The 26,125-nt window shown below is 38.4% G+C and overlaps 3 protein-coding genes across 6 annotated transcripts; all 3 read left to right on the top strand.

Moving 5' to 3' along the window:
• Positions 1–290: 290 nt before the first annotated feature.
• On the top strand, positions 291–12,631 carry mtmr8 (myotubularin related protein 8). Its single transcript, XM_058777522.1, has 14 exons — positions 291–535; positions 2,240–2,362; positions 2,672–2,834; positions 3,878–4,035; positions 4,736–4,864; positions 5,313–5,447; positions 5,878–6,010; positions 6,137–6,246; positions 6,336–6,461; positions 7,025–7,074; positions 8,859–9,059; positions 10,702–10,830; positions 11,007–11,133; positions 11,215–12,631. The coding sequence occupies exons 1-14, from the start codon at positions 512–514 to the stop codon at positions 11,506–11,508; spliced, it is 1,902 nt and encodes a 633-aa protein (XP_058633505.1). The 5' UTR covers positions 291–511; the 3' UTR covers positions 11,509–12,631.
• Positions 12,632–12,675: 44 nt separating this feature from the next.
• On the top strand, positions 12,676–17,737 carry asb12a (ankyrin repeat and SOCS box-containing 12a). Of its 2 annotated transcripts, none has more exons than XM_058777731.1 (4): positions 12,676–12,780; positions 13,448–13,646; positions 15,443–16,015; positions 16,767–17,737. In XM_058777731.1, exons 2-4 carry the CDS (start codon positions 13,457–13,459, stop codon positions 16,919–16,921), a joined length of 918 nt encoding a protein of 305 aa, XP_058633714.1. In that variant the 5' UTR covers positions 12,676–12,780; positions 13,448–13,456; the 3' UTR covers positions 16,922–17,737. The 2 variants fall into 2 exon arrangements, with proteins under 2 accessions (XP_058633714.1, XP_058633716.1); XM_058777733.1 differs by lacking the exon at positions 12,676–12,780 and adding an exon at positions 12,800–13,298.
• A 923-nt stretch (positions 17,738–18,660) lies between these two features.
• amer1 (APC membrane recruitment protein 1) lies at positions 18,661–25,029 on the top strand. Of its 3 annotated transcripts, XM_058777136.1 has the most exons (4): positions 18,900–19,155; positions 19,313–19,510; positions 19,729–19,853; positions 20,704–25,029. In XM_058777136.1, exon 4 carries the CDS (start codon positions 20,809–20,811, stop codon positions 23,620–23,622), a length of 2,814 nt encoding a protein of 937 aa, XP_058633119.1. In that variant the 5' UTR covers positions 18,900–19,155; positions 19,313–19,510; positions 19,729–19,853; positions 20,704–20,808; the 3' UTR covers positions 23,623–25,029. The 3 variants fall into 3 exon arrangements, with proteins under 3 accessions (XP_058633117.1, XP_058633119.1, XP_058633118.1); XM_058777135.1 differs by lacking the exon at positions 19,729–19,853 and having other exon boundaries at positions 18,901–19,155; XM_058777134.1 differs by lacking the exons at positions 18,900–19,155; positions 19,313–19,510; positions 19,729–19,853 and adding an exon at positions 18,661–18,810.
• The last annotated feature ends 1,096 nt before the right edge of the window (positions 25,030–26,125 follow it).

Genomic DNA, 26,125 nt, shown 5'->3' with positions numbered 1-26,125 from the left:
TATTATTTATTTATTTGAACTGAACTTATTTTAATCAAATTGCATTCGTTTATTTTAATATTTTCTTTTTTTTTTTTAAATATGCTTTAATTTGTGCTTTTATGCACAGGCTATCTTAAATCTAGGGGAGATTAGGTATTTTTTTAGACTGATTTTTACCTTTAACATTGTGTTACTAAAATAATTGCCATTATTTAATTTAAAATTGATATGTTTTGTTGACAGACGGACTGCAGTGGTTTAAATTATTACAGCATCCTTCAGGAATGAACTGCTGAAGACGAATGAACTACTGAAGACCCATACAACAAGTAGTGGACTGAAAACACGTCGCGCTTCGAGTTATCGCGATATTTGCTTCCGTCAGCTGACATGATTGTAGTCCTCATTCCTCCAAGTACTCAGCTCAGGGAGGAGCGCAGCAACATAATACGAGTTCCTGAAACAAACATGATAACCGCTAAACATCGAAAGTTTAACGTGGATATTTGGATGATAAACCACTGAAAATATGGAGCATATTATAACGCCAAAGGTAAGTCTGAATCAACAGGTGTGCTCGTGTAAAGTTGGCAGATCTCCTGTTTTTATGTCAAACTCTCGATAGATGTAAAAACACACAGAAGGAAGCGTTTAAATGAGGTTTGTTAACACGATTCCGAGTTGTTAGGTTTTACTTAATCTGCTGTTAAATCCATTCAGTTCTTTTTAATGTTGGTTACTAAATGTAACATGTAGCCTAACACGTGAATGAACTTGGAGTTTTCAGTCCTCCCATAATTAATGTATGTAAAGGAATATTTCATCCAAAATTCAGATGTAATCTTTGCTCAGGTCAACCTGCAGGCAAAAGGGAGGAAAATCATATACAAGTCTTTTTCCTTTAGATGCCTCAGACCCCTAAATATGATCATTCTCATGCAAGGAACCCCATCCTAAAATATTGAAGGCATCTGTATAGTTAAATACCCAATTTATACAGTGAAAAACATATCGTAAATATAATTAAAATAGAATTTGGAAAATATATATTTTCTATAAAGTTACATTATTATGTTGCTATTTGCTTATTTTAGTACTGTACTGTTATAGTTCTGTTTTTTTTTTTTTGGCTTTAATTTACTATTTACTTTCTTTCCTTGAACATTATTTTTATTTATGTATTTTTTAATCTTTCTTTTTTTAATTATTTATTGAATTTGACTTTTTTTTCCCTCACTTCTTCTCTAACGTTTTCCACATACCCCAATTTGAAGTTTTCCCTGGATGCAAATTTGAAAAGCCCTGGCCTAAAGTATGACAAGGGCTGTAACCCATTATATTCTCAGTCCTGGTCATGCAGTATCCCATCACTGCCCATTTTAGATGTCTGTCTTATTTAACACACTTGATGAACATCATCTTATTAGAAGAGCCTCCCAAGACCTTAACTACACAGAGGGACCTTCAAAATTCACAGTTCTGCATGGACACTTTTGTTACATACATGGTCGTATGATCGTCATAAAAAGTATAAAAGGATGAATGCTGCAGTGTTTGGCCTTTTTGGATGTTATTGTGGGGACATGGAGGGGTCAGCTCAAAGGATGTCACATGTTGAATCAGCAATACTGCAGGAAGTCTCTATATTAGCAGCTGACACCTGTCAGATCTGCTCTGCCTGTTAATAGAGAATTATGGGTTTGAATCTTGGTCAAAACTGTGGTTTACCTTGAGATACTTTTCTTGCTGAAATACATTAACCTGTTCACTTTATAGAGACATTAGAGAATACAAACTTGCATATGCTGCCCTAAAGCCCTGAAGGGATCGTTCTAATCATTTACTGAAAAGATTAGTTCTCATGTAGTTTATCAAGTATAAACGAGCAGAATACATTAGACTTTGACTCGAGAGAAAATGTTACTTTGTGCTGAAGTGGCATCTTATGTTATAATGTTGTTTCATTGCTTTGGTTACTAAGTAACCAAAATGACAAGAGATGGAGGAACAGGATGTGCTGACAGTAGTCTTAAGAGGTTCTGTAGGATTTCCTCTCCATTGTGTTAAACACAGGCTGGTTGATGGGTTCTGCTCCCTGAGGAGCACATCCAAAACCTTGGACTTGTGTCATTAACCCTTGCGGTCACTGGCTAGTGCTTCGTTTATTATTTGCAGACAGTTGAGCCAATAATTCTGCACTAATGTTTTTACATTTTTTTTTTTTTATTATTATTATTATTATTTTATTTTTTTGCAGGTGGAGTATGTGAAACTACTGAACAGGTACTCTGAAAAGAAGTCAGCTCTGGGCACTCTCTACTTGACCGCTACTCACCTTATCTATGTGGAACAAACTAACATCACACGCACAGAAACATGGGTAATGTATGCCAGTGGGAACAGAATATGTAATAGTCTTCCACTTATCTGTTGTAGGATCAGTTACACTTTATTTTAAGGTGTCCTTGTTACAGTGTAATTATACATTTAAGTACTGAGTAATATTAATTAATGGTTAGGATTAGGGTTTGGTTTAGGGATACTTGCATGTAATTATGCATAATTTATTGTTATTGCAATAGTGAGTACATGTAACGTGTAACAATAAAGTGTTACCGTAAGATCTTTTAGAAACATAGATGTCTAGATGTCTGATAACAGTGGATGTATCAATCGCATGCGTTTGAAGGTGCTGCATCATCACATCATGTCGATAGAGAAGCTTCCATTAACTGCATCCGGTTGTCCGCTCCTGATCCGCTGTAAAACCTTCCAGCTGCTTCATCTGTTGTTCCAAAGAGAGAGAGATTGTCAGGATGTCTATCAGTCACTTCTGCGCCTGTCTCAACCAGGTGCACATCACACACACTTACACACGTTTGTTTCACTAACTTATCTTAGTGAGGACATTGCATAGACTTCCTTTGATTTGATATCAGGTTAATGATTTTTTTCTATCACCTAACCCAACCATTACCCCTAAACTTACCCATCACAGAAACATGTGCAGAAAACAACATTTTTGGCTGATTTATAAGCCTTTTAACTAGTTAGGACCAGTCAAATGTCCTCACTAGTGGGTTTTCAAAGTATTTCACAATATAAGTGACGACATTTGGACCTTACAAGTATAGTCAAAACAAGTACACACACATACTGTATACTTATGGTGTGTTGCATTCATATGAGCAATGTGTTTAGGACTTCTTTTTTTCTTTAGAATTTATTTTTTGTTTTCAATAGATGACCAACAGAAAATAAAATGTTTGAGTATGCAAGGCATAAAACACATTTACATGATAGTATTAATTCTGTATTATTTATGTACTATTATTGCATTTTGAATTTGCTTTTAAATATATTTTCAGGTTTATTTTAATATTAATCAAAGTTTTTGTCATTTTTATTCTATTTTTATTTATTTATTTATTACATTTTTTTACTATTAGTTAATTTACATTTTTATTTGCCTTTAATTAATTTTTAATTTAATATTTAATTTTAGTAATTTGTGTGCTTCAACTTATACATTTTATTTCAGTTAGTTGCCAAGGGCATATATATAATTTTCATTTGCATTTTTAAGTTTACCCTTTTGTCTAATATTTATATTTAATTTAATTTCAGCTTTATTCCAATTAGGTAAAATTATTTGTTATAGTTTTAGTTAACATTAACAACACTGGTATAAGTAATGAACAATGGTGACAGTACATGACTGGCCCAATTAGGCAAACAACACTTTTTTTTCAAAATCATTCTTATTTAGTGTCCGGTCCAGTAATCTTCCAGTTATGTTTATTTCATACTGAAAAATGCAGTAATATTTTGCAGACTGACCCAACTGCACACATGTTTGTTCTCAGATTCTAACGGTGCTTTTGTGTCATTTCAGTCAAAGAAGAGGAGCTGTATGCCTTTCTCTTTAATCCACACCAAAACGAGGAGGACAGGAGACAGGGTTGGGAATTTATCAGTGTGGCGAACGACTTCAGCAGGATGGGTCTCTCCAATGAATATTGGGAAATCAGCCACCTCAACAAGAATTTTGAGGTAGCGTCTTCCTATTACTCAACAATCTAGTATTCATGCTTCCTGTTTAGGACTGTTTCACAATAATCAGCCTAACTCTTTTTATCTTCTGACCACAATGATTAATATATTCTAGGTACAAACAGTTTCAACCAAACACCCGTATACTACCCTTCAAAAGTTTGGGGTAAAAGATGTTTATCTTTGAAGCAATTCATACTTTTATTCAGCAAGAATGCAGTAAATGAAAATTGACAGTGAAGACATTTATAATATTATAAAAAAAATTCTACTGTATTTAAAATAATTGCTGTTCTTCAAACTTCCTATTCATCAAAGAATCCTGAAAAATATTAAGCGGCAAAACTGTTTTCAACATTGAGAATGATAAAAATTGTTTCTTGAGCACAAAATGAACATATTAGAATGATAAAAAAACTTGAGTTATTTTAAATTGTAGGAATACATCACAAACACAGTAAAACAGTAATACTTTGATCAGAAAAATGCAGAACAGCATAAGACGACTTCTTTCAAAAACAAATCTTATCAACTGCAAACTTTTGAACAGTAGTATATGCACCCAAAGCTTGATCAGAATATTCTTTTTTTTATTTGATGACCATTTGTAATGAAATTGTTTCTAAGTTATATTATGTTATAATTATAATTCATATTTTGTTCTGTCTCATGGATCTTTCAATGTCTCTCTTTCACATAGATCTGTAGCACTTATCCATCTATCCTAGGACTCCCTAAAAATGCCAGTGTTGCGGTAGTAACAGGCAGTGCCAAGTTTAGGAGCCGAGGGCGATTGCCTGTCCTGTCTTACTATCACAAAGATACTAAGGTATACAAGCGCATGCACGTCATGAATACACATAATGGCTCTGTTCCACAACCAAGTGAGCACCCTACTTAGACGAAATCCAGACAGTCAGGCTGTTTCAAACAGTAGACATCATAATTATACTGCCTTCTAAAACCTTTGGTCAAATTCTAAGGCAACATTGCATGTACCCTTCACCGATAACAGAGTCCCAAAATACTCTGCAACATACTGATCACATTCACTAGAGATAGTCAAAAGAAAAGCTAATTATAACTTCAGTATATACATATTTTATTCAATACTGCAAAGCAATGAATAAAAATAGTCCAATCAAAATATTAATTTAAATCAGATTAACATTTGGGGGCATATAAATGCACAAGTAGGTTTAAACAGGAATGGAAAAATGTTGTGTCACTGATAACAACATTATCTTTTCTTTGCATCTTGTGTTCCTGTCTTGCAGGCTGCGATCTGTCGCTGCAGTCAGCCTTTGTCGGGTTTGACGTCTCGCTGTGTGGAAGACGAGCAGATGCTTCAGGCCATCAGCCAAGCGAACCCCAACTGCCCTTTTATATATGTAGTGGACACACGGCCTAAGGTGTGACCTTTAACCTTAACCTTTCTATATACATAAGAGGACACGTCAAGAATGGGACTTTTAAAATGTTTATCTTTAAACTTTCAACCCCAACTGCTGTGACATAAATGAAGGAGACATAAGAGAATGTGTAATCTTTCGCCCTCTGACCCCAGCTACTCTTCTATTTATTTAGTGACTAGCTAACCATTAATTTCTTGTCATAATTACGTTTTTCTTTACATCAGAGTGAGGTTATGGAATGAATCCAATTTTGTATGCATTGCAAATATTGAATATGTTGTTTATTGTTACCCATCTCATGTTTCATCAGTGTAACTGGAGAAATGACATTTCATTCCTTTCCCTGTTATTTAGGAGACCGTAAACCTTGAACTGACCCTCTGGAGCTATGTATGCATACATTTGTACATGTGTTTGTCTTTGTCAGTTGAACGCAATGGCCAACCGTGCAGCAGGTAAAGGCTATGAGAATGAGGACAACTACTCCAATATCAGGTTCCAGTTCCAAGGAATCGAAAACATCCACGTCATGAGAAACAGCCTACAAAAATTGCTGGAGGGTGAGAGAACACTCTTTTATTAGTACTGGTATATGCAGTAGCTCATTAGGTTTATTTCTGTAAGTTGCTCAGTTGATAATTCATTTAAATCAGTAGATAAAATGATGGTTGGTTGTGCTCTTCCAGTGTGCTCTATGAAGTCTCCTTCCATGAGTGACTATCTGACAGGTCTGGAGAACTCTGGCTGGCTGAGGCACATCAAATCTGTAATGGATGCAGGCATGTTCCTCGCCAAGGTACTGACCTCCATGCTATAATTACATAGAGAGACACCAACACAAGTATATCAGCAATGATAAGCTCAGTCGTTTTGCTTGTGTTCTAGGCTGTCTGTGAAGAGAGGGCGAGCGTGTTAGTGCATTGTTCTGATGGTTGGGACAGAACGGCTCAGGTGTGCTCTTTGGCTTGCATACTGCTGGACCCATACTACAGAACTATTAAAGGCCTCATGGTAATGACCCAGTAACCTATAACCTCTACCCTCAACACTGGACTCCTGTGATCTTAGTTCACACTCACATTTATGTCACACAGTTGAGCAGGTCATGGCTTTTCAAATTAAGTCATTAACTATTTCTGTATAACTTATTATATACCATCAAGTTTAGAGTTGGTAAAATGTAACACTTTAATACTATATATATATTTTTTTTTATGTAATTTATGTGATGGCAAAGCTGAATTTTCAGCAGCCATTACAGTCTTCAGAAATCATTCTAACATGCTGATTTGGTGCTTAAGAACATGAATAGAAAGTTTAAACGAGCAGCGTTTATTTGATATAGAAAGTTTTTGCAACAGTATAAAAGTCTTCACTGTCCTTGCATTAAATACCTAAAAGTATTCATTTAAATTTTTTTATTTTTTTTTATCTTACTGACCCCAAACACCCAGACTGAAATATAACAAAATAATAGAATTTAAGGTCTTGACTGTGTTGAATTTGTTGATCGTATACAAGGAAGCAGGCTGTTAGGGAAATTCATCATTTGACATTTGTTTTGTTTTATACAGGTTTTAATAGAAAAGGAGTGGATCTCTTTTGGTCATAAATTCAGTCACAGGTAAAAACTTTCACTGTTGTTGCATGTATTAATAAATACCCCTCAAAACATCATAACTGCAAATATGTAAATAAAATATATTTGTAATAATAATAATAGCATTTAAAGAGAATTCATATGTTAAATATTTTAATAATACAGGTGCATCTCAATAAATTAGAATGTTGTGAAAAAGTTCATTTTTCTTGTAAGTTATTTCAAAAAGTGAAACTTTCATATATTTTAGATTCATTGCATGTAAAGTAAAACATTTCAAAGGTTTTTTTTGTTTTAATTTTGATGATTAGAGCTTACAGCTCATGAAAGTCAAAAATCAGTATCTCAAAATATTAGAATATTTACATTTGAGTTTCAATAAATGACCATCCCTACAATATAAATTCCGGGTATCTTTGAAACCACCATAATGGAGAAGACTGCTGACTTGGCAATGATCCAGAAGACGAACATTGATGCCCTCCACAAAGAGGGTAAGTCACAGAGGGTCATTACTGAAAGGTGTGGCTGTTTACAGAGTGCTGTATCAAAGCATATTAAATGCAAAGTTGACTGGAAGGAAGAATTTGGGTAGGAAAAGGTGCACAAGCAACTGGCAAGCTTGAGAATATTGTCAAGCAAAGCTGATTCAAACACTTGTGAGAGCTTCACAAGGAGTGAACTGAAGCTGGAGTCAGTGCATCAAGAGTCACCACGCTCAGACGTCTTCAGGAAAAGGGCTACCAAGCCACTTCTGAACCAGAGACAAAATCAGAAGCATCTTACCTGGGCTGTGGAGAAAAAGAACTGGACTGTTGCTCAGTGGTCCAAAGTCCTCTTTTCAGATGAAAGTAAATTTTGCATTTCGTTTGGAAATCAATGTCCCAGAGTCTAGAGGAAGACCGGAGAGGCACAGAATCCATGTTGCTTGAAGTCCAGTGTGAAGTTTCCACAGTCAGTGATGATTTGGGCTGCCATGTCATCTGCTGGTGTTGGTCCACTGTGTTTTCTGAAGTCCACAGTCAACGCAGCCATCTACCAGGAAATTTTAGAGCACTTCATGCTTCCTTCTGTTGACAAGCTTTATGGAGATGCTGATTTCATTTTCCAGCAGGACTTGGCACCTGCCCACACTGCCAAAGGTACCAAAAGCTGGTTCAATGACCATGGTGTTGGTGTGCTTGATTGGCCAGCAAACTCGCCTGACCTGAACCCCATAGAGAATCTATGGGGTATTGTCAAGAGGAAGATGAGAGACACAATGCAGATGAGCTGAGGGCCACCGTCAAAGAAACCTGGGCTTCCATACCACCTCAGCAGTGTCACAAACTGATCACCTCCATACCACGCCGAATTGAGGCAGTAATTAAAGCAAAAGGAGCCCCTACCAAGTATTGAGTACATATACAGTAAATGAACATACTTTCCAGAAGGCCAACAATTCACTAAAAAAGTTTATTTATTGGTCTTATGAAGTATTCTAATCAGCCTAAATCATCACAATTAAAAGAACCAAAGACTTAAACTACTTCAGTCTGTGTGCATTGAATTTATTTAATACACGAGTTTCACAATTTGAGTTACATTACTGAAATAAATGAACTTTTCCACGACATTCTAATTTATTGAGATGCACCTGTAATTTTTATAATAACAAATATTAATATCAATAATGATTAAAAATTGTAAATATTAAAATGGTAAAATATTATATACTATAAAAAAGCTCATTTTATTAATGGTTAGCCATTAATACCAAGTCAATTTTTTTTGTGACATCACATGTTCATTATATGTTTGTGCTGTAGGTGTGGCCATCTGGACACCGACCCCAAAGAAGTGTCTCCGGTCTTCACCCAGTTCCTGGAGTGCGTGTGGCAGCTGTCTGAACAATTCCCCTGTGTGTTTGAGTTCAACGAACGTTACCTAATAGAAATACACAGTCAAGTCTTCGCCTGCCAGTATGGAAACTTCATCGGCAACTGTCAGAAAGAGAGGCTGGACATGAGGTGAGGAAAGACTGCACGTACATACTCAGACATACATGCATGTACAATAAAAATGATGCAGTCGGCATTGATCGTGTATGCTTCAAAAAATGAAAAGGAAATATTCTTTATTATTAAAGTCCGTGTAAAGTGATATTAAAATATGTGTTCTGAGTTTGTGTTATTAACCACCCAGCCAAATTTGAATGATAAAAAAACCCTGCCAAGTAATTAAAATAAGTTATCAAAATCTTTGAAAAATAAGCAGGACTCTGCTCTCAAACGCTGGGGGCATGTCCGCTGTCGGCGCTGAAACCACGCCCACCGGCCGTCTCTCTCAACTGTTAAATACCGCTACAACCTGAATGGATGCTACTTCTAGTAGTTTAATTGGATTTATACAGCCATACATGTTTGAGCGTGCAAGTTCGATATTTAATTGTAGACGCGCGGCAAGCTCTTCTCGTCGTCAAGGCGAGCGCGTACAGCTCGCGTTTCCATGTGTTTTTAGATGCGAATTGTGAATGCTCCATGTTTTTAAATTGTATGTATTCTGCCACATATTGATGTCTCTGGGCTAAGACCCGGGTATCCATTCACCCTAGAACCGTTCCTGCCAGTGGTGTAGTCTATTTTTTGTAGTGAGTATACTGTGATTTTTTTTTTTTTCCTTCCCAGCCTCATACTCACCCATCCCAGAGCAGCCCCTCATAAGCACCACCACACTCACTTAACAGGACTCTACGCTTACTTTTATTTTTAGGAGCACTTGTGCTGCTAATTAAAAAAAATGAGGAGCACAGTAAAAAAAATTCAAGAGCACCTTCTGATCAATAAAAAAAGTTAGCCTTCCCATTACGAAGTAATATTGGACTCCTTTAAAGTGATTTACAGGGGCATTTTTAACGTTCCTGTTATCTGTTTGCAGTGTCACCCGAAGCAGCAGCAGCTTCAGGGGCAGGCTTACGAAAACACTGAAAGGGTGTAGTTCGTTTCATATCTCCTTTAGTGATTCACATTAGTTCATTTCAAGTTTGCTCAGTGCTGCGCCTGAGTTGCACAATAGCAATAGTCGTCAACAGAAACATGGCGTGATTATCAAAAAGACAGTGCTTCGCATCACAGACTGAGTGAATTTATGAATGAATGTGTGAAAGGTCTGTCACAAAACGATGTTGTTACGTATCCGCGCGCTTTTTAAAGTGGGTATACACAAATCCTTGACCTTTCCTAGTGGGTATACGGCATATACCTGCGTATCACGTAGACTACACCACTGATCCCTGCCTAGAATCTGTATATCTAACATTACAGACATTCAAAAAGACGAACTAAGAACTTGACTTCTCAACATAGTTGTTGTAGTGTTAGGGGCAGGGCCACGCTCGGTGGCTCCATTGCGTCATCGAGCCACCGTTTTAGCCCCGCCCAATAAATCCTGAACACAGAATTGAAAAACTGTTTAACGGTTTAGCTCCACAATTCAGTACTTCATAGTTCAGAGTCTTTGTAATGTGTTTCAGCAATACATATCTAACATTTGTAATGTGTTTAGAAACAATTCTCAGAATTCTCTTTACACGGACTTTAAAGATGAAATCAAACACGCAATGATTGAATGATTTTAAAATGCTTTGCTTCACTGTTCTTTGTGGGATTTTAGGTTGCATGAAAAGACGTTTTCCTTGTGGCCACATCTTCTGAAGAACCAGCATCTGTATCGAAACCCCTTGTACCGGCGTTCATTAGAGAGCACAGTTCTGAGACCCAGCACTTTACCACTGCACTTCAAGTACGGATACACTCTTAAACATATGAATAAACCAGCTGTGCCACTGCAAACTAACATTTAAAGATGAGACTTCTGCTTGTTAGACCAAAGTAATTAGATTTTTATGTAGAGCAGTTTAATTTGTGTGTTTCACTGAATAGTTTTGCACCAAATTTGTATTTCTTTATGTTTCCCAGGTTCTGGTGTGGGATGTATAACCACTATGACAGAGGCATGCACCCAAAACAGTCTGTTCTAGACCAGCTGCTCTCCCTCACACAGAAGCAGGTGGAAGGAGAGAGAACCATGACTGAATTACAGCGAGTAAGTGGGTTTGTGGCAAATTTGTCAGTGTGGAGAGGTATTTGATTGACATGATGCTGTCTCTATCTTCTCCATTTACAGCAGCTGGCTGTTGCAGATGGAGTTCTCCCCGATCCATCCGGACCAATCAACACACCTGCGGAACAGGACAGTCCAAGCGAGAAGACGCCCACCGCTCCTGTCCTCCAATCAAATGGAAGCTGCGCTCCTTCGATTAATGGAGATGCAAAGGAGGCGGGCCCAGGAGCTGAGAAGTGCAATGAGAAAGAAGGGGTGGAGCCAGGAGCCACCGAACACGATCTAACCTCCTCTGAGGACAAACCTGTTTCTGTGGAAACAGAACATTCCAAAGAGGAGGTACAAGAATCCTCTTGAGTCTCCATAGTAACAGAACGGACATTTTGACTGAGACCCCAAAGAACAACTGTCTGGATTATTGGAAAAATCCATAAAGTACTGTTTCCACAGCTGAAGCTGCAGTATGCCAGTTTGTGATTGTTTATATTGCTGTTTATTAGATTTCTCGAGAACTGGCTAGATTCTTGTGCCCTGTTATATCTGTTCTGAATATTTCTGCAATGTTTTTTGTGGACCTCATTGTGTTTGATGCCCTTCAGATCATGAGGATTGAAGCTACATGCTTTGATCGTAGGCACTTAGAATAATCTACATTTCGTTTTAAATGCCGATCTGATCAAATTTGGCCTTATTCATTGTATTCACTTGTGTAGTACGTTTGAAAGTACTAAATGTGAAATTCATGTTGATAAAGGGAACATATTGTTAAAGCATGGATCAAATTGATTATCAGTTTTTTGCGAAAGGGCCTAGTATTATTTTTGTGGTCTTCCTTATTGCAAACGCTGTTAGTTTCGCGTGAAAAGTAACACTGCTGAAGTGCTGCTGATTGATTGCAATAGGATGCCACATTGTTTGCGCCACGCTCTAATGCCAAACAAATAATTTGATGCACATAAAAAATATTCTAGGAATATTACTTATGGCCTTTTAAATTACATATAGTTTTGCAAAGCAATATTGTTTTTAATGATGTCTACTGGATGTTTATTTCTCACGGATGTGGGAAAGTTTTGACAGCTTTGTTCTAATATTCAACTTCTTGAACCCTGGCTGCTATGGAGCTCCAGACAAGTTTTTATTATTATGTGAAATGCAAAACCAATGTTTAAAAATGCCTCCTTTATTGAGAAGCATTTGTTTACATTATTATTATTTTTTTTGATTAAATTAGAAAAAAACAACAACTATTGGTTAAATGTACAGCAATAGTCAAAAGGGAATTTTGAAATAAGAAATGAGAGGGATACCACTGAAAATGACTGTGGTTACATTACATCTATTGTTTTTAAAACTGAGAAGAGTTTTGCTCTGTGTAATAATTGTATCCGCTCATTTTATACATGCTTGTTTTGATCATTGCACTGTTTTGTACCTCTTTTGTACACCATTTAATTTTCTTTAAATAAATATTAATTTTAGTTAACAAATGTGCGTTATGGTATGCATTACACACAGGTATGAATGGATCCCAGTGGCGCTGTGTGCGCGCGCAGCGCCCCCTCTGGTCGCCTACAGAACAGCTTCCGCTGTTTGCTGCTTGTCGGTGTTTGACTTGTTATTAGCTCGGTGAGTGCCCTTGAGGCGAAAACACATTTAAAATATCTACTATATGCTCGTGTTGTATATTTATTCTAGTCTATACCTTAAAAACGCGTGTTTGTTTGACAGCAGGTCAGAAGGAGCGTGTCAAACTGCGTTATTTATGTTACAGATAACGTTACTGGAGTTAAATACACCGAGCTCCGATAGCAGGGGAATACATTTCCGTTTGAATGCGACCAGTGTTACTCTCAGCTGAGTCTATTAGCATAAAAGCATTTAAAAGTCTGGTTTTGCTTGTATTTATGAGGTTTATCTCGTTTGGTATCCGGCTAACTGCGCGTATGCTTGCTAGTAGTCGTTAAAGCTAACGCAGACAAATAAAGTCCGTCATGACAAAGCATTTCAATGATATAAACGCTGTCAAAGATATTACGTTAATATAATCATAGTCTACTCCTTAATAACAATAGCATCCCTATATAAGGTTGATTTGTTGTTATGCAAATCTGAACTGAAAGTGCAACAATTCACGTCAGGAAGAAGTGAGTGCAATTCATCCTGAATACAACCTAGTGAGCTAAAAATACTAGACAGTATTTTTGGGCATAGTCTAGATAGGCAGCTCACTAATTGCTGTTGTTTTCAACTGTCATGCAGAGTCTGTGCATAAACTTTTTATTTTTCTCTGCAGTTCTCGTCTATGCTCCAGCTGCGGCCAGTGGAGGAGGATGAAGCAGCTGCTGAGAGTCTGGTGCTGAACAGAGCTGTGGCTAAAAATGACCATTTCCTGCTGGCCGAGCTACTGTCACAAGAACGCTACAGGAAGTGCATTAATCAGCAGAGTGGTTGGGGGATCCCAGGTACCCCGTTACGCATGGCTGCGTCCAAAGGTATATGCGTCACCCTTCCATGGCGTCACATCTAAGTTTGTTGTCCACCACGAGCACAAGGTTAAAGATTTTATGTGTCACATACTCCGTTATATATATATATGTGACCCTGGACCCCAAAACCAATCATAAGTAGCATGGGTATATTTGTAGCAATAGCCAACAATACATTGTATGGGTCAAAATTATCAAAATTATTTTTCTTTAATGCCAAAAATCATTAGGATATTAAGTAAAGATCATGTTCCATGAAGATATTTTGTACATTTCCTACCGTAAATATATCAAAACGTAATTTTTGATTAGTAATATACATTGCTTAGGACCTCATTTGGACAACTTTAAAGGTGATTTTCTCAATATTTAGATTTTTTGCACCCTCAGATTCCAGATTTTCAAATAGATGTATCTCGGCCAAATATTGTCCGATCCTAACAAACCATACGTCATGGAAAGCTTATATATATATAAAAATTGACCCTTATGACTGGTTTTGTGGTCCAGGGTCACATATGATACATAACCAGCAGTGAAATGTAAGTCAGGTCCGCTCCATAGATTGTGCAAAATTTAGACAAAGAAAGTAATAAACATGGAGGTAAAGATAATAAGACTGTACAAATTAAAATAAAGAGCCTGAGAGTTAAGGACATTACGCAATAATCTTAGGAGAATATATAATAAATATTTGAATTAAGTTCAAGTTCAAGTTGAGCTTTATTGTCATTCTGCTACATGTGTGGACATATAGTGGAACGAAATGTCGTGCCTCGCAGACCACGGTGCTACATACTAGTTAAACATAAGATAAACATACAACAATGCAAATATAGGAAAAACAATAGAGCTATACAACTGTTTAACCATCTGACTATACATATACTATAAATACTATAATTACTATACCTAGTTGACTACACATACACAAACTGAGACTGTACAAGAACTTTACATAAATACTGTACATGAAATTGTGCTAAATACTGTACATGAAACAGGAATGTACACGTGAGGAATATGCTGAGATATGTACAGAGAAGAATTTGAAGTGAAAGTACAACAGTGCAGGTTGTTGCATAGCAGCAACAAAACCAGAAAGTGCTGTGTGCGGCGACAATGTCAAGTAAAGGGTGTGGTGAGTGTATGCTAATGAAGTCCTGTAGATGTTAAAGAGGCTGAGTTTAGGAGCTTGATGCCCTGAGAGAAGAAGCTTCTCCTTAAGGCCCCGATATACTTCAAACGAAATCGAAGAACGAACTGATATGACGTAATTTCGAACAAAATCAGGCCGAAATTAAGTTCGTTTTGAGTTCGTTTCGGCAGTTCGAAACAGCTCGCCAAAGCGAGCTTTCTGGGGGAGTTAGTTTTGGCTCCTAAACACCTTTGAGCTACCATTGGTCCGTGGCCGATTACGCAACCGGTGGGTGTGTTCTGGAACTCCACCTCCTTTGACTTGCAAATTTATTTATTTAGTTTTTTTTTTTCCCGGTTCGTTTCTCATTCAACAAAGGTCAGGCAGGAGAACAACATCTCCAAGTCACTAGCAACATAAATACACTGTGTCGAATAGAACATTTTGCGCCCCCAAATGAAGAACGAAAACGAACTTTGTTTGAAGTATATCGGGGCCTTTAGTCTCTCAGTTTTGGCCATCAGACTACGGAAGCGCTTTCCAGATGGGAGCAGGGTGAACAGAGAGCTACCAGGGAGATTGAATCGAGATACACTCAGCTAAGAGCACAACTCTCTTCAGGGCTTTGCAGTAATTTTTAACGCAGCAATTTTTTCCGCTGTAGGTCACCTGAGGTGTCTGCAGTTGCTCCTGGCCCACGGGGCAGATGTAGACCGCCTTGATGTTAAAGCCCAGACCCCTCTTTTCACCGCTGTGTGCGGGCGTTACTTGAGCTGTGTGATTGCGCTTCTCCGTGCCGGAGCTAATCCGAATGGAAGCCACCTGAACAACAGCTCGCCCGTGCTCACCGCTGCCCGAGAGGGCGACCCCGAGATCCTCCGGCAGCTGCTTCTGCATGGCGCGGAGGTCAACGCCAGGTCAAAGGTGACGCTGTGGGCCTCAGGGGTTGCTGTGTGCAGTGGGCCGCTTTACCTGTCAGCCATATATGGACACCTGGATTGCTTCAAAATGTTGCTGTTATATGGGGCAGATCCAAACTATAACAGCCCGGAAGAGAAGGTGAACGGCAGGGCTACACAGCAGAAGACGGTCCTGGAATTGTGTTTGAGACACGGCTGTGGAGTCGAATACATTCAACTGCTCATTGACTTTGGGGCAAACGTCTACCTGCCGACCCTCATTATAGAGAAGAGCACCAAACAGAACGAAGCTGTTGAGCTCTTGCTGAAAGAGCGAGGTGAGAGAAGTTTTGGTGGTAGTATAGCATTGTTTGTTTTGTTTTTTTATTGCCATTAGTGTTGTATGGAAACCTGTTTCTACCACGGAATAAAAAATAAAAAAGGTGTTTTTTCCCCCTTGCAATTCTGAGACAAAAAGGTCAAAATTTCAAGGTATAACCCCAGAATTGCAAGATTCTGAAAAAAAAAAAAAAAAGACCAGATATTTTTCTTCACAATTCTTAGTTTACATCTTGCAATTCAAATTTTTTTTCTCTGAATTCTGAGTTGATTTTTTTCTCTGAATTGTGTGAGTTTTTACCTTGCAATTTAGAGATTATTTTACAATTCAGTAAAGTATTGCAAGGGAAGAAAATAATAAATGTGAGATAAAAACTTGCAATTAACTTTTTATTTTTATTTATAGCATTACGGAAACAAGCTTCCAAAATGTTGTTAATTAAAATATAAATATACAATAAAAGTTAAGTTAAATGTAACATTAGAAATTTTGCCTTGGCAACTAACTGAAATAAATGCATTTTAAGCTGAGGTACTAAAACTAAAACATAAATGAAAATAAATTAAAGATAAATAGAATTTTTTTTAAACAAAACTAATAAAAATGACAAAAGCACATAATACTCCAAACTAAATAAAAAATAAATAAAAATGAAAGCTAATTCCAAATGAATTAAAAATGAATGAATATTATATTATTAAAATAAATGTCATTGTTAAAAAACTTTTTTTATTCTCTCTTTTTCACAGGGTGCCCGAAGACTCTGGCATCTCAGTGTAGATTGGCCATTCGTAAACACCTGATACAGGTGAACAAGATTCAGTCTTTGGACGCTCTGGAGATTCCACCCAGGCTCATCGACTATATCAAACACAAGCCACAAAAGAGTGCATTGGTTTACTGACAAAACAGATTACACTCCACTGTGCCTTTACTAAAGGACAGATTCATTCACTCACACATAGACTGGACAGTTAGACCATACAGACATCTAGAGGGAAGGAAACAGACAGAAGATCTGGACTAATGACGTGGACTCACTCGTATGCAATCTCATAGATGGACCGATACACTGCTAACACCCCTGGTTTACATATATGAAGTGTGTTAAACTTGAACATTCGCATAAATTAATTAGCTTTAATGTCTTTCAAATTAGGCTGTGTAATATTACCAGAAGTGTTGCTGTAAATGCTCTAGAACTATGCATTGTCATACAGCCTGTTCTGCCTTTTCAAGATCATCTGGAGGTTTTCATTTCTCATACTAAATTCAGCAATATTTTTTTTTTACAGAATTTTTGTTTTGTTAATGAGTAACAGCTTGTTGAAGGATGTAAAAATGTTGGTAATTGGCTTATTAATCTTTAATATGATGTATAAAATCCATTGTGATTGTACTTGTCTATGAATCCCTTGTTTAGAGCAGATGGACTCTTCCAACAGATGTTGTGTAACCTCCATTGTGCAGATAACGTAATGGATATCATTTTGTTCCTGTGAGGTTAAAGACTTCATCAGTTTCAGAGCAAGTCCTAAAAAGGATTTATAGCAGAGCTATTGAAGTATCTTGCCTGAGAATTACAAAGTATATCAGTCTGTGCTAAATTGGATATACAGTATATATGCAGGTGTATTTTGAAAACACAATTCTGCTATGAATAACATCTGGCTTGTTAGTTTGTTTATAAAATTGAACAGCTGAACATAATGATGTTTATCCGTGTTTTTTCTTCTATATTTTCATTTATGGGGTATAGTTTCAGGTGCCAGTTTCCATATAGAGATTTATTTCCACTTCATAAAATAGGATTATTGCACCGATGTGGAAAACTCAAAGTACTTAACATTTAGCTGAAAAGAGCTGAGATGCACAAGACCTTACCAAATACAGACTAGACCAGTGTCATGTTTGCATTGTTTATATGCTGTTATAGTATTTATCAATATTTAGCTTAGCTAAATATTAGCTTTAATTTTTTTAGATTTTCAGTTTTAATTCATTTTTAATGAAACTTTTAGTAGCTTTAGTCATTGTTATTTAAAAAAATATTTAGCTTCATTTTTATTTCTGTTCAGGTCATTTATTTCAGTTGTGTTTATGTAATTTATTTATATGAACAAAATATTTTTCATAGTTTTAGTTTTAACACTTTTTGATGCCAAGGACCCCTCATGCCTTTCTAAAATAAAAAGGCAGCAAAATTAAATAATTGACTTTTGTCATTGTACTTTTCACAATAAATATAGTTTAAAAACATTTTTATTTTGGTGGTTAACTTTAAAATTCAACATTAAATTTGACATCCCCTAAAATACGCTTGGTAAAATCATCTTTTTTTTTTTTCTCTCTCACAAATTTTCTGTGGACCCCTGGGGCTTTGGCCAGGCTTGTATCTACTGCAACAAAAATCATATTTGGTTTACACCTCGCTTACATCTCCAACAGAGCATTTATTGTGCTAATTGCGTATATTATATTATTTTATTGCAGGGTTTTTTATTGTATAGCCTATTGCTGTTATGACTTTTATTACCGTACTTTTACAATTGACCTCTTATTTATTCATTTTTTCCCTGTCACTGCCTTTTATAGTGCATGCCAAGGCAGTACGTTGAAGTAGACATACCATTACCATGGTACTTCACTTCCCAAAATGCACATAGCACGGAAACGCCTCCAGCCGCTCCAGCGCTCAATGAACAAAGTGAATCACAGCCGCGAGCTCCTGCAGCGCTGCGCGAGGACAGAGCACATCACTGCACGCGCGTTCGGAAAAGATGGAAAAATAAGGCGAGTATCGTTAATGTTTCTATCTGTGTGCATTATTCGCTCTTTGGCTGTGAACGTACGTGAGTGTACGCGCAGAAACAGCTGTTTGCGTATGCAAATCATGAGTATATCGGTGAAGCGGACGCGGGCTGGTTAGCGTCTGGGCTAGCGCGCGTCAGTTGTGCGTTCATTCGCAGTGATGGTGTCCAGCTGGGGACACTGCGTGTAGTCTTTTGATAGAAGTTCTGTTCGATGCCAGTAACATTTTTAGTGCAGTAATTGGTGTAATTGGTCCATAGGGTGTAGTTCTTTAAACTACACGCTGTCTGTATGTGTTTCTCCTTTGTTTGTTATGATGCACATTCGGTGAGTGTTCAGGCCCGTTGGCTTCAGTCAGCTTTTGTTTTGATTGTAACGTTAGGTTTAATACAGCGGAACATCACTCACGTTATGTGTAGCATTGCAGGACTCATTCAGGTTGTAACACTGTACTGTCATCGATTTTGTTTTTGTATTGTTGTAGGTTAGCCTTTCTGCCTCTGTGGTTAAGAAAACAAATTTTGTTTGAATTACTCGCACGCCTAAATGAGCAAATGCAATTTACTCAGTAGTACATTGCCCAGAGATAAACTGCATGATAGAACATTTTGTTCTTGGCGATGGCTGTAACCAGAGGGAATACAACAATGCAAATGCCCATTAAAAGATGATAAAGTAACGGGTAAGTATCATATATGGTATTGTTTTACAAATATAATTGAGGGTAAAACATGCATTTATTTTTGGTTTCATTTAATGGAAATGAACTTTTATAGAAATTTTATATGGTGAATCATTTGGGCATTATGTTTTCTCACTTGTCATAATTGCGACTGTTTACTTGTGAATGTGGTCTAAATGAGCCCAATGAATGTTATTAATATATTCATAATGGACCAGGGGTGTCCAAACCTGCTCCTATAGGACCACTGTAGAGTTTAGCTCCAACCCCAGTTAAACGCACCTGAACAAGCGTATCGAGGTTCTACTAGTCATACTAGAAACTTCCTGGCAAGTGTGTTGAGGCAAGTATTTATATTTACCAATTATAGTAGTTAATTTTGAATTTTGTCTGATATTACTTGCTTCTATTTATGGAACTTTGACACAGACTTAATATTTCACAGGGAGAAACTCTGATTAAACCAGTTTGACTGTTTACTGTTATACTCCAATATAAAATGTTTTGCCTCAAACCAACACAGTCTACACTTTCATTTTGTCGTTGACGGTACTAAAACAGACCAACAACTTTGTTTAGACCTGTAAAACAAAATTTTGGTCACAAGTGTACCTAGCTTAAATGAGTTGGGACATTCTAATATGCTTTATGTAGTAAACCGTGATACTGAAAGACCAATTTTCAGTATATACCTGAATAAGTTCAGGACGAACCGAGATTGAGTTGGTGGCAGGATTATACTTTGTGTTATGTTGTATCACAAAGCCCTAAAAAGTAATTCAGTGCTTAAAAGGATAGTTCACCCTTATGGTCCCCATTGACTTCCATAGTAGGGAAAGAAATACTATAGAAGTCAATGGAGACCATCAGCTGTTTGATTACCAGCATTCTTCAAAATATCATCTTTTGTGTTCAACATAAGAAACGTGTACATGTTTGGAATGACATGAGAGTGAGTAAATGATGACAATTTTCATTTTTGGGTGCACTATTCTTTTAAAGTTTAAACCTTTTTTTTCAAGGTCATATTTGGCATTTGTGCAATCAGGCTTCTCAAACATAGATGTACAGATACAATTTTCAGTATTTGAATAAATTGTTATTGTAAATGTTTATTAATAAATATGTGCCTTAGTTTTTTTCTTATTTTGACTGTTATTAATGATGCGTCTTAATTTCTGTTTCTTTCACAGGTACAAGATGTCTGATAAACACAGTCCCCATACCATCCAGCCTGCTTCTCAGGGTGGAGTGTTTACTACAGACATGCTCCATTAGCCACAGTCATCTGTGTCAGTATGGAGACCGCCACGGGAAGTGAGGTTGTAGGTGCAGTAGGGGGTCCACAGTCAGACTCTCTTTCCCATGACAGCCCTCAACCTCAGTCACCCCCTTCTGTGAAAATACGGAAGACGGCTTTCAGGTTTTTTGGTGGTCGGAAGAGCATCTGTGTTCTTCCCAGCTTTTTCGGTGGCCGTGGCAGAAGTCAAAGAAAGGGGTCATCAAAAACAAGTGTTACGAAGAGCCAAACATACGATGGGGTGAGCAGAGCAGGCTGGGAAGATTTAGGCAGAGGTAATAGTGAAGCGGCCTCAGGGGACTTTGAGTTTTGCGCCTCCAGTGACCCTCAGAAATCACAGGAGGATCACGGGAAGTCTCAGTCTCTACCACGACAGCGCAGAGGCCTTCGGGGTCTTTTCAACAGTATTCGGAGACACAGGAAAAGCAAAAATGTTGAAGTAGAAAAGCGCGAGGCACTTGAAATGTCTTCAAGCTTCCATGCCGAAATAGTGCCTGGTGCCCTGTCGAGCGTCAGTGACCGTAGCGAAGAGTTGGTGCCAGATGTGCCTAATCAATCCACAGGCAGTGAATGCGAACTGCCATTGGCTGCCACTGAATGTACGAAAGATGTAACGCTAGTGCCTGAGAAAAGGAGGAGCAGAGTGGAGGTGGATAAGAGGAAGAAAGCGAAAGAAGAGGAGAATAAGGGGCAGGAGATACAAAATGCGAGACGGGAAGGACTGACGACATATCATCAACCCTTGTGTGCCGAGTCAGAACTGGACCGTTTAGCTGAGCAGAATGTGGACGTTCCTGACGGGGAGCCTCCTGCTGTATCCTGCTCCTCTGAAAACTTAATCTACGGTGACGTTTCGTCATTGAAAAGCTTTGATTCGCTGACAGGTTGCGGAGACATCATCGCAGACCAGGATGATGTCAGTGTCGCCGAGAGCTCGGTGTCTGCCGAGAGAGGCAGCCGAAACGCAGGAAAACGGAGCTCGTGTTTTGTCACGTATCAAGGTGGAGGGGAAGAGATGGCAACTCCCGATGAGATAGACGCGGATTACTTGCAGAGCTTATGGGAATCTGAAACTAGTAATGAAGTCTGCTATGTCCCCTCAGACATGGGCTCGGATAGCCCTTCGCTTACTCCCGATCAGCAAATCAGCTCCATCCGTGCCACCTCCAACAGCAGCCCACTGGGAATCACAGAAACGGCCCTCACTCCTGTTGATCTCTTGAGCCCACAGAGCGATCGGCAGGAGTCGGTTCCCAACAGCGATGAGGGATACTATGACTCCACTACGCCAGGTATGGAGGACGAGAGTAGAGAGCGTCCACACCAGGAAAGGCTTCCACGGGACAGCTACAGTGGTGATGCCCTTTATGAACTTTTTGAACCTGACGATCGTCTACTCAGCCCTGCTCTTCCTCCCAAGGATGCCCATTCATTTGTTGGCGCAGATAAGAGTCCAACAAACCCTCTGTACGCCCTGGCATCCTCTGCCCTAGAGACAGGATCAATGGAGACGGAGGAGGAGCGTCTGAGCAAGATCCAGCATGCCCTTCTGTGCTGCGAGCTCCAGAATCTCAGAAGCCCATCCAAAGATCAGCTTCTGTTCCACACAGACTGCTTCTACGATGATTCGAGCCTTTCCACAGGCAACAGTAAGATAGCTTTGGAAGAATCCATGAATCAGTGCTATCCCCAATCGCCACCGAGATCCCAACCTGTAAAAGAGCCAGTCCCTCTCAGCAGGGGTCAGATCCAGGGCACTCCATTGTTTGCAGATTCAGGGTTTAGTCCACATGTCGCTGAGACAACCAGACGCCAGCCTCAATCTGAGAATCAGAGCCCATTACTACCCACCAGAGGCTGCAGTCAGTCTCAAGAAGAGCTGATGGTCTGCTTCTCCCAAGCACTCGTAGATTTCACAAAGAACACTCGGCTTTACTGCAACTCAACTGAGAGTCTTGATGGCTCAGAGTCGAGTTCTCCTTTCGGGCCGAGTCTGAGTGCCCTGCCTGCCATTGTCACGTTCGACGTGGTCGATATGGAGAACGAGGGTGAATGTGAGCAGCAGACCGAGCTTGTTGAGGAGGAGGAAGAAGAGTTGGCATCTCCTTACGAACCCTTCGAGGATGATGGCTGTTACCTTCAGCAAGATGCTTTTGCTGAGTGTGACCAGCGTACTTTTGATGCCTACGAACAAAGTCTCTTGTTAAGTAACGCTTGGGGCATTGCTAGTCTTCCTCGCCACCTCAGTTTGGGTCGACCTTGTCCTCCCGTCCCTGCCCCATTAGCACTAAACCGTCGCAGTCGCTCTCTTGACACGGACAGTCTGGAGTTTCAGACGAGTGAACTTTACACCAACTGTGACTCTGCGTTTTCACAGCGTAGGACTGCTGATTGTAGTGATAAGGCATTACCGCGACAGCCCTGCAGGGTCACTGTTGATAGTTGGAGGCGGGGCTATGGGCGGAATTTTGAGTCCTCCAACTCTGCTCAGCAAGAAGCGAAGTTGTCACACGTGGGCCAATCAACTGTAAGACCTTCACATCTCCCCCTAAAGAACAACTGCCGTAATCGTAATCTCCCTGGATCTGCTAGAGCCGATGGTGATGGGGAGATTTTGTTTGGGGGAGGAGATGCGCTTTACCCCTGCAGTTACCCCCCTACAGGTATGCAGTGGAAGAATCGTCCTGTCGGGGTCACTCAAGGTGTGCCCCACCTTCGCTCTGAGCAGTCGGCAGACCATCGAGAAATTCCCATAAAGAACCGTAGGGGGGAACTTGAGGGTGGCTTCACCCCTGCACCACCCAAATTATAAAAAATCTCTCCCACTCCAAGTAAAACAATAATACAAATAGACAAGTCTCGTCACCAAAGACGATGCTGGATGTTTACTGACAGTCTTGAATTGTATCCCACTCACACACACTGTAGTTGCTGTTACTGCCGGATAAGCTATTGTATTCTTTTGTGATGTACTGTGTAGTTTTTGAGCTATGTTTTAGTTTCTGTGAGTTTAAGAGGACGTGTATTTGTACCTGTATTTGTTACAGCATTACTCAGCAGGTGCTGTCTATATATAGATGCCATATTGCTTTGCATTTATGTAGCCAGGGATTGCTATTGAAATTGATCCGTTTGGTTTTGGATATGTTTTAGTTATATTTGCAAAAAGACGACAACCTATAAATGACTTATTTTAGCATAAGAATGAAAACCTTCATTAGCACATTGAAACCAATATCATCTTAGAATGTTGTTCACGTATCAAACTCCGTTTGAACAAATCCTTTTTAATACAACATTTTTTTCTTTTAATCTCAAATATGCTGTATGTTTTAATGTTTATATCTTGGAACTTTTTAAACATCTTGTTTAGCTAGTCACACATTTCTTTTATATGGTATTTTTTGTTTTTGGCATAGCACATGCTACTTTCATAGGAAAAATGCCTGTTAAATATGGGGCATTTTGGCCGGCTTCCTTGATACACTTCTGTCCTTTATTTACTGAAGGTTTAAGGATCTGAGTATAGAATCTGGTTTGTTTCCTTTTGTGCTGCTAAACAGTATGTGATTGTTTGGGATTACATTATGTACTGTATTAACTGTATGGATATCTGCATATTTGAGTATTCTCTGCGTACATTCAAGTCAGATCTGGCCTAAAGTCTTCAGTAAATATGGTCTGTGTAGTTGATAATCAAAGGGTACTATCTTGAGTCATTTGAGACAGAATGTCAGTAAAGCCTTTAATGACGTTATGTGATTGTTCTGTGCTTTTGTACTACAGTCACGATCATTACCCTCATCAGAATGCCAAAGTCTGATTAATGCACTTACCATTTTTACCAGTGCATCTATTCAGCTCTTAAGAATGAATCAACGTTCGTGTTTCCTTGCAGATAAATCCAGTGCTGTTCTATAATTAATGTTTTGTTCTTTTTTTCTTGCATTTGGTACATTTGTGATTGATTTTCCATACCCCATTTTTTAGTGGTGTCAGAAAAACCAAAAGCATTTTTCCCCGTTTTGTATTTTAATACACAAGGATGTACATACACAGACAAAGAATGTTAGAACATCTCAGTAAAACTCGACATTCATTAGCCTCAGTGTTGTCATTTTCAAAAGGTTTAAACATATCAACCACGTCACACCCTGGACACAATCTGTTTCCACACAGGAATCAACACTGACTGGAAATAAACCCTTAATGGACATCAGTACTGCAAGTTTGTGAGTGTTTTTTAGTACCGTCTGAAGTGCTGCAGTTTCCTATGGCAGATGATTTGTTAATAGTGCAGCTTTAGATCATTATTTGGCCTTGTTGAATGCAGTGTCAGTAAACCCTAAAATATTTTTTTGAGCGTGCTTAAAAAATATGTTTTGCTTTATTGAAGAGCTTCTGGTATTTGGGACCATCATTACTTTGGATGTTTTTTTTTTTGTACTCTTGTACTGTGAGTGTTTTTTTAGGATTAGCAGAAAACAGACACAGTCTTAATATGTTAGTGAGAAAATTGAACTCTTTTTGATCTATTAAGACTAATATCTATTTTGACAAAAGAGAAATGGAAAATTATGGCTTAAAGCAAACTGTGTAAGCTTGTCATGCACTGTAATTCTGTTTTTGATGGGCAAATGCATTTTAGACGTGGCACTTATAGGTGAAATAGCATTAGTGCCTTATTATTTTTTTCCTGAGCTATTAGGCATTGCCTGATTAGTAGAGCTGGTGCTGTATTTGATTGACAGGTGGTCTCCGTTCTAAAGTCAAGGAGGCTCCAGTTGTCATGGAAACTGGTCGAAGCTGTCGTGCACGTCTTACTGTTATGAGCTGGGAAGAGCAAAATAAATGTAGGCAATTCGTGACTGACAGCAATTGATGTGTCATATTGTCTTTTCCATCCTCCGCTCTCGCTTTTCTTTTTTTCCCTATACGTGTCAGTATGTAAATTATATGAAAACGAATCGGCGATCACTTGAGCGTCACAGTAGGTTTTGGCTCCCTCTACTGGTTAGATTGTGTCTAACCACTACGTTCACAATAAATAGTTTCAATATTGTTTTTTACATCATCAAACATAAAAAGCAGTTAATCATTTAAAACCATCTTGTTGTTCATTTCATTTTAAATGTATCCATCTGTGGGCCTTACTATGTTTACATGTGATGACAAACACTGTGTGCAAAACCTCTCAAACAAGTTTGTTAATATCTTATATCGCTCAATTAATTTAGTACAAAATTGGCCAAGTTTGCACATTTACACTTATTTAGCATTTGCTGTTATACAAAGCAAATGAGGAACACATGAAA

This window comes from Onychostoma macrolepis, chromosome 05, assembly GCF_012432095.1.
Source record: "Onychostoma macrolepis isolate SWU-2019 chromosome 05, ASM1243209v1, whole genome shotgun sequence".
In the NCBI taxonomy this organism is placed as follows: domain Eukaryota; kingdom Metazoa; phylum Chordata; class Actinopteri; order Cypriniformes; family Cyprinidae; genus Onychostoma; species Onychostoma macrolepis.
The sequence above is the reverse complement of the archived record's forward strand: the minus strand, read 5'-3'. Positions and strand labels throughout refer to the sequence as shown.

Bases quoted from the DNA above. Each gene is read 5' to 3' on its own strand.
- mtmr8 (XM_058777522.1), top strand. From the start codon at position 512: ATGGAGCATATTATAACGCCAAAG. The intron at 6,247-6,335 runs GTACTGACCTCC...CTTGTGTTCTAG, and splicing joins CAGGCATGTTCCTCGCCAAG to GCTGTCTGTGAAGAGAGGGC. The intron at 10,831-11,006 runs GTACGGATACAC...TATGTTTCCCAG, and splicing joins ACTTTACCACTGCACTTCAA to GTTCTGGTGTGGGATGTATA.
- asb12a (XM_058777731.1), top strand. From the start codon at position 13,457: ATGCTCCAGCTGCGGCCAGTGGAGGAGGATGAAGCAGCTGCTGAGAGT. The intron at 13,647-15,442 runs GTATATGCGTCA...TTTCCGCTGTAG, and splicing joins ACGCATGGCTGCGTCCAAAG to GTCACCTGAGGTGTCTGCAG. The intron at 16,016-16,766 runs GTGAGAGAAGTT...TCTTTTTCACAG, and splicing joins GCTCTTGCTGAAAGAGCGAG to GGTGCCCGAAGACTCTGGCA.
- amer1 (XM_058777134.1), top strand. From the start codon at position 20,809: ATGGAGACCGCCACGGGAAGTGAGGTTGTAGGTGCAGTAGGGGGTCCA.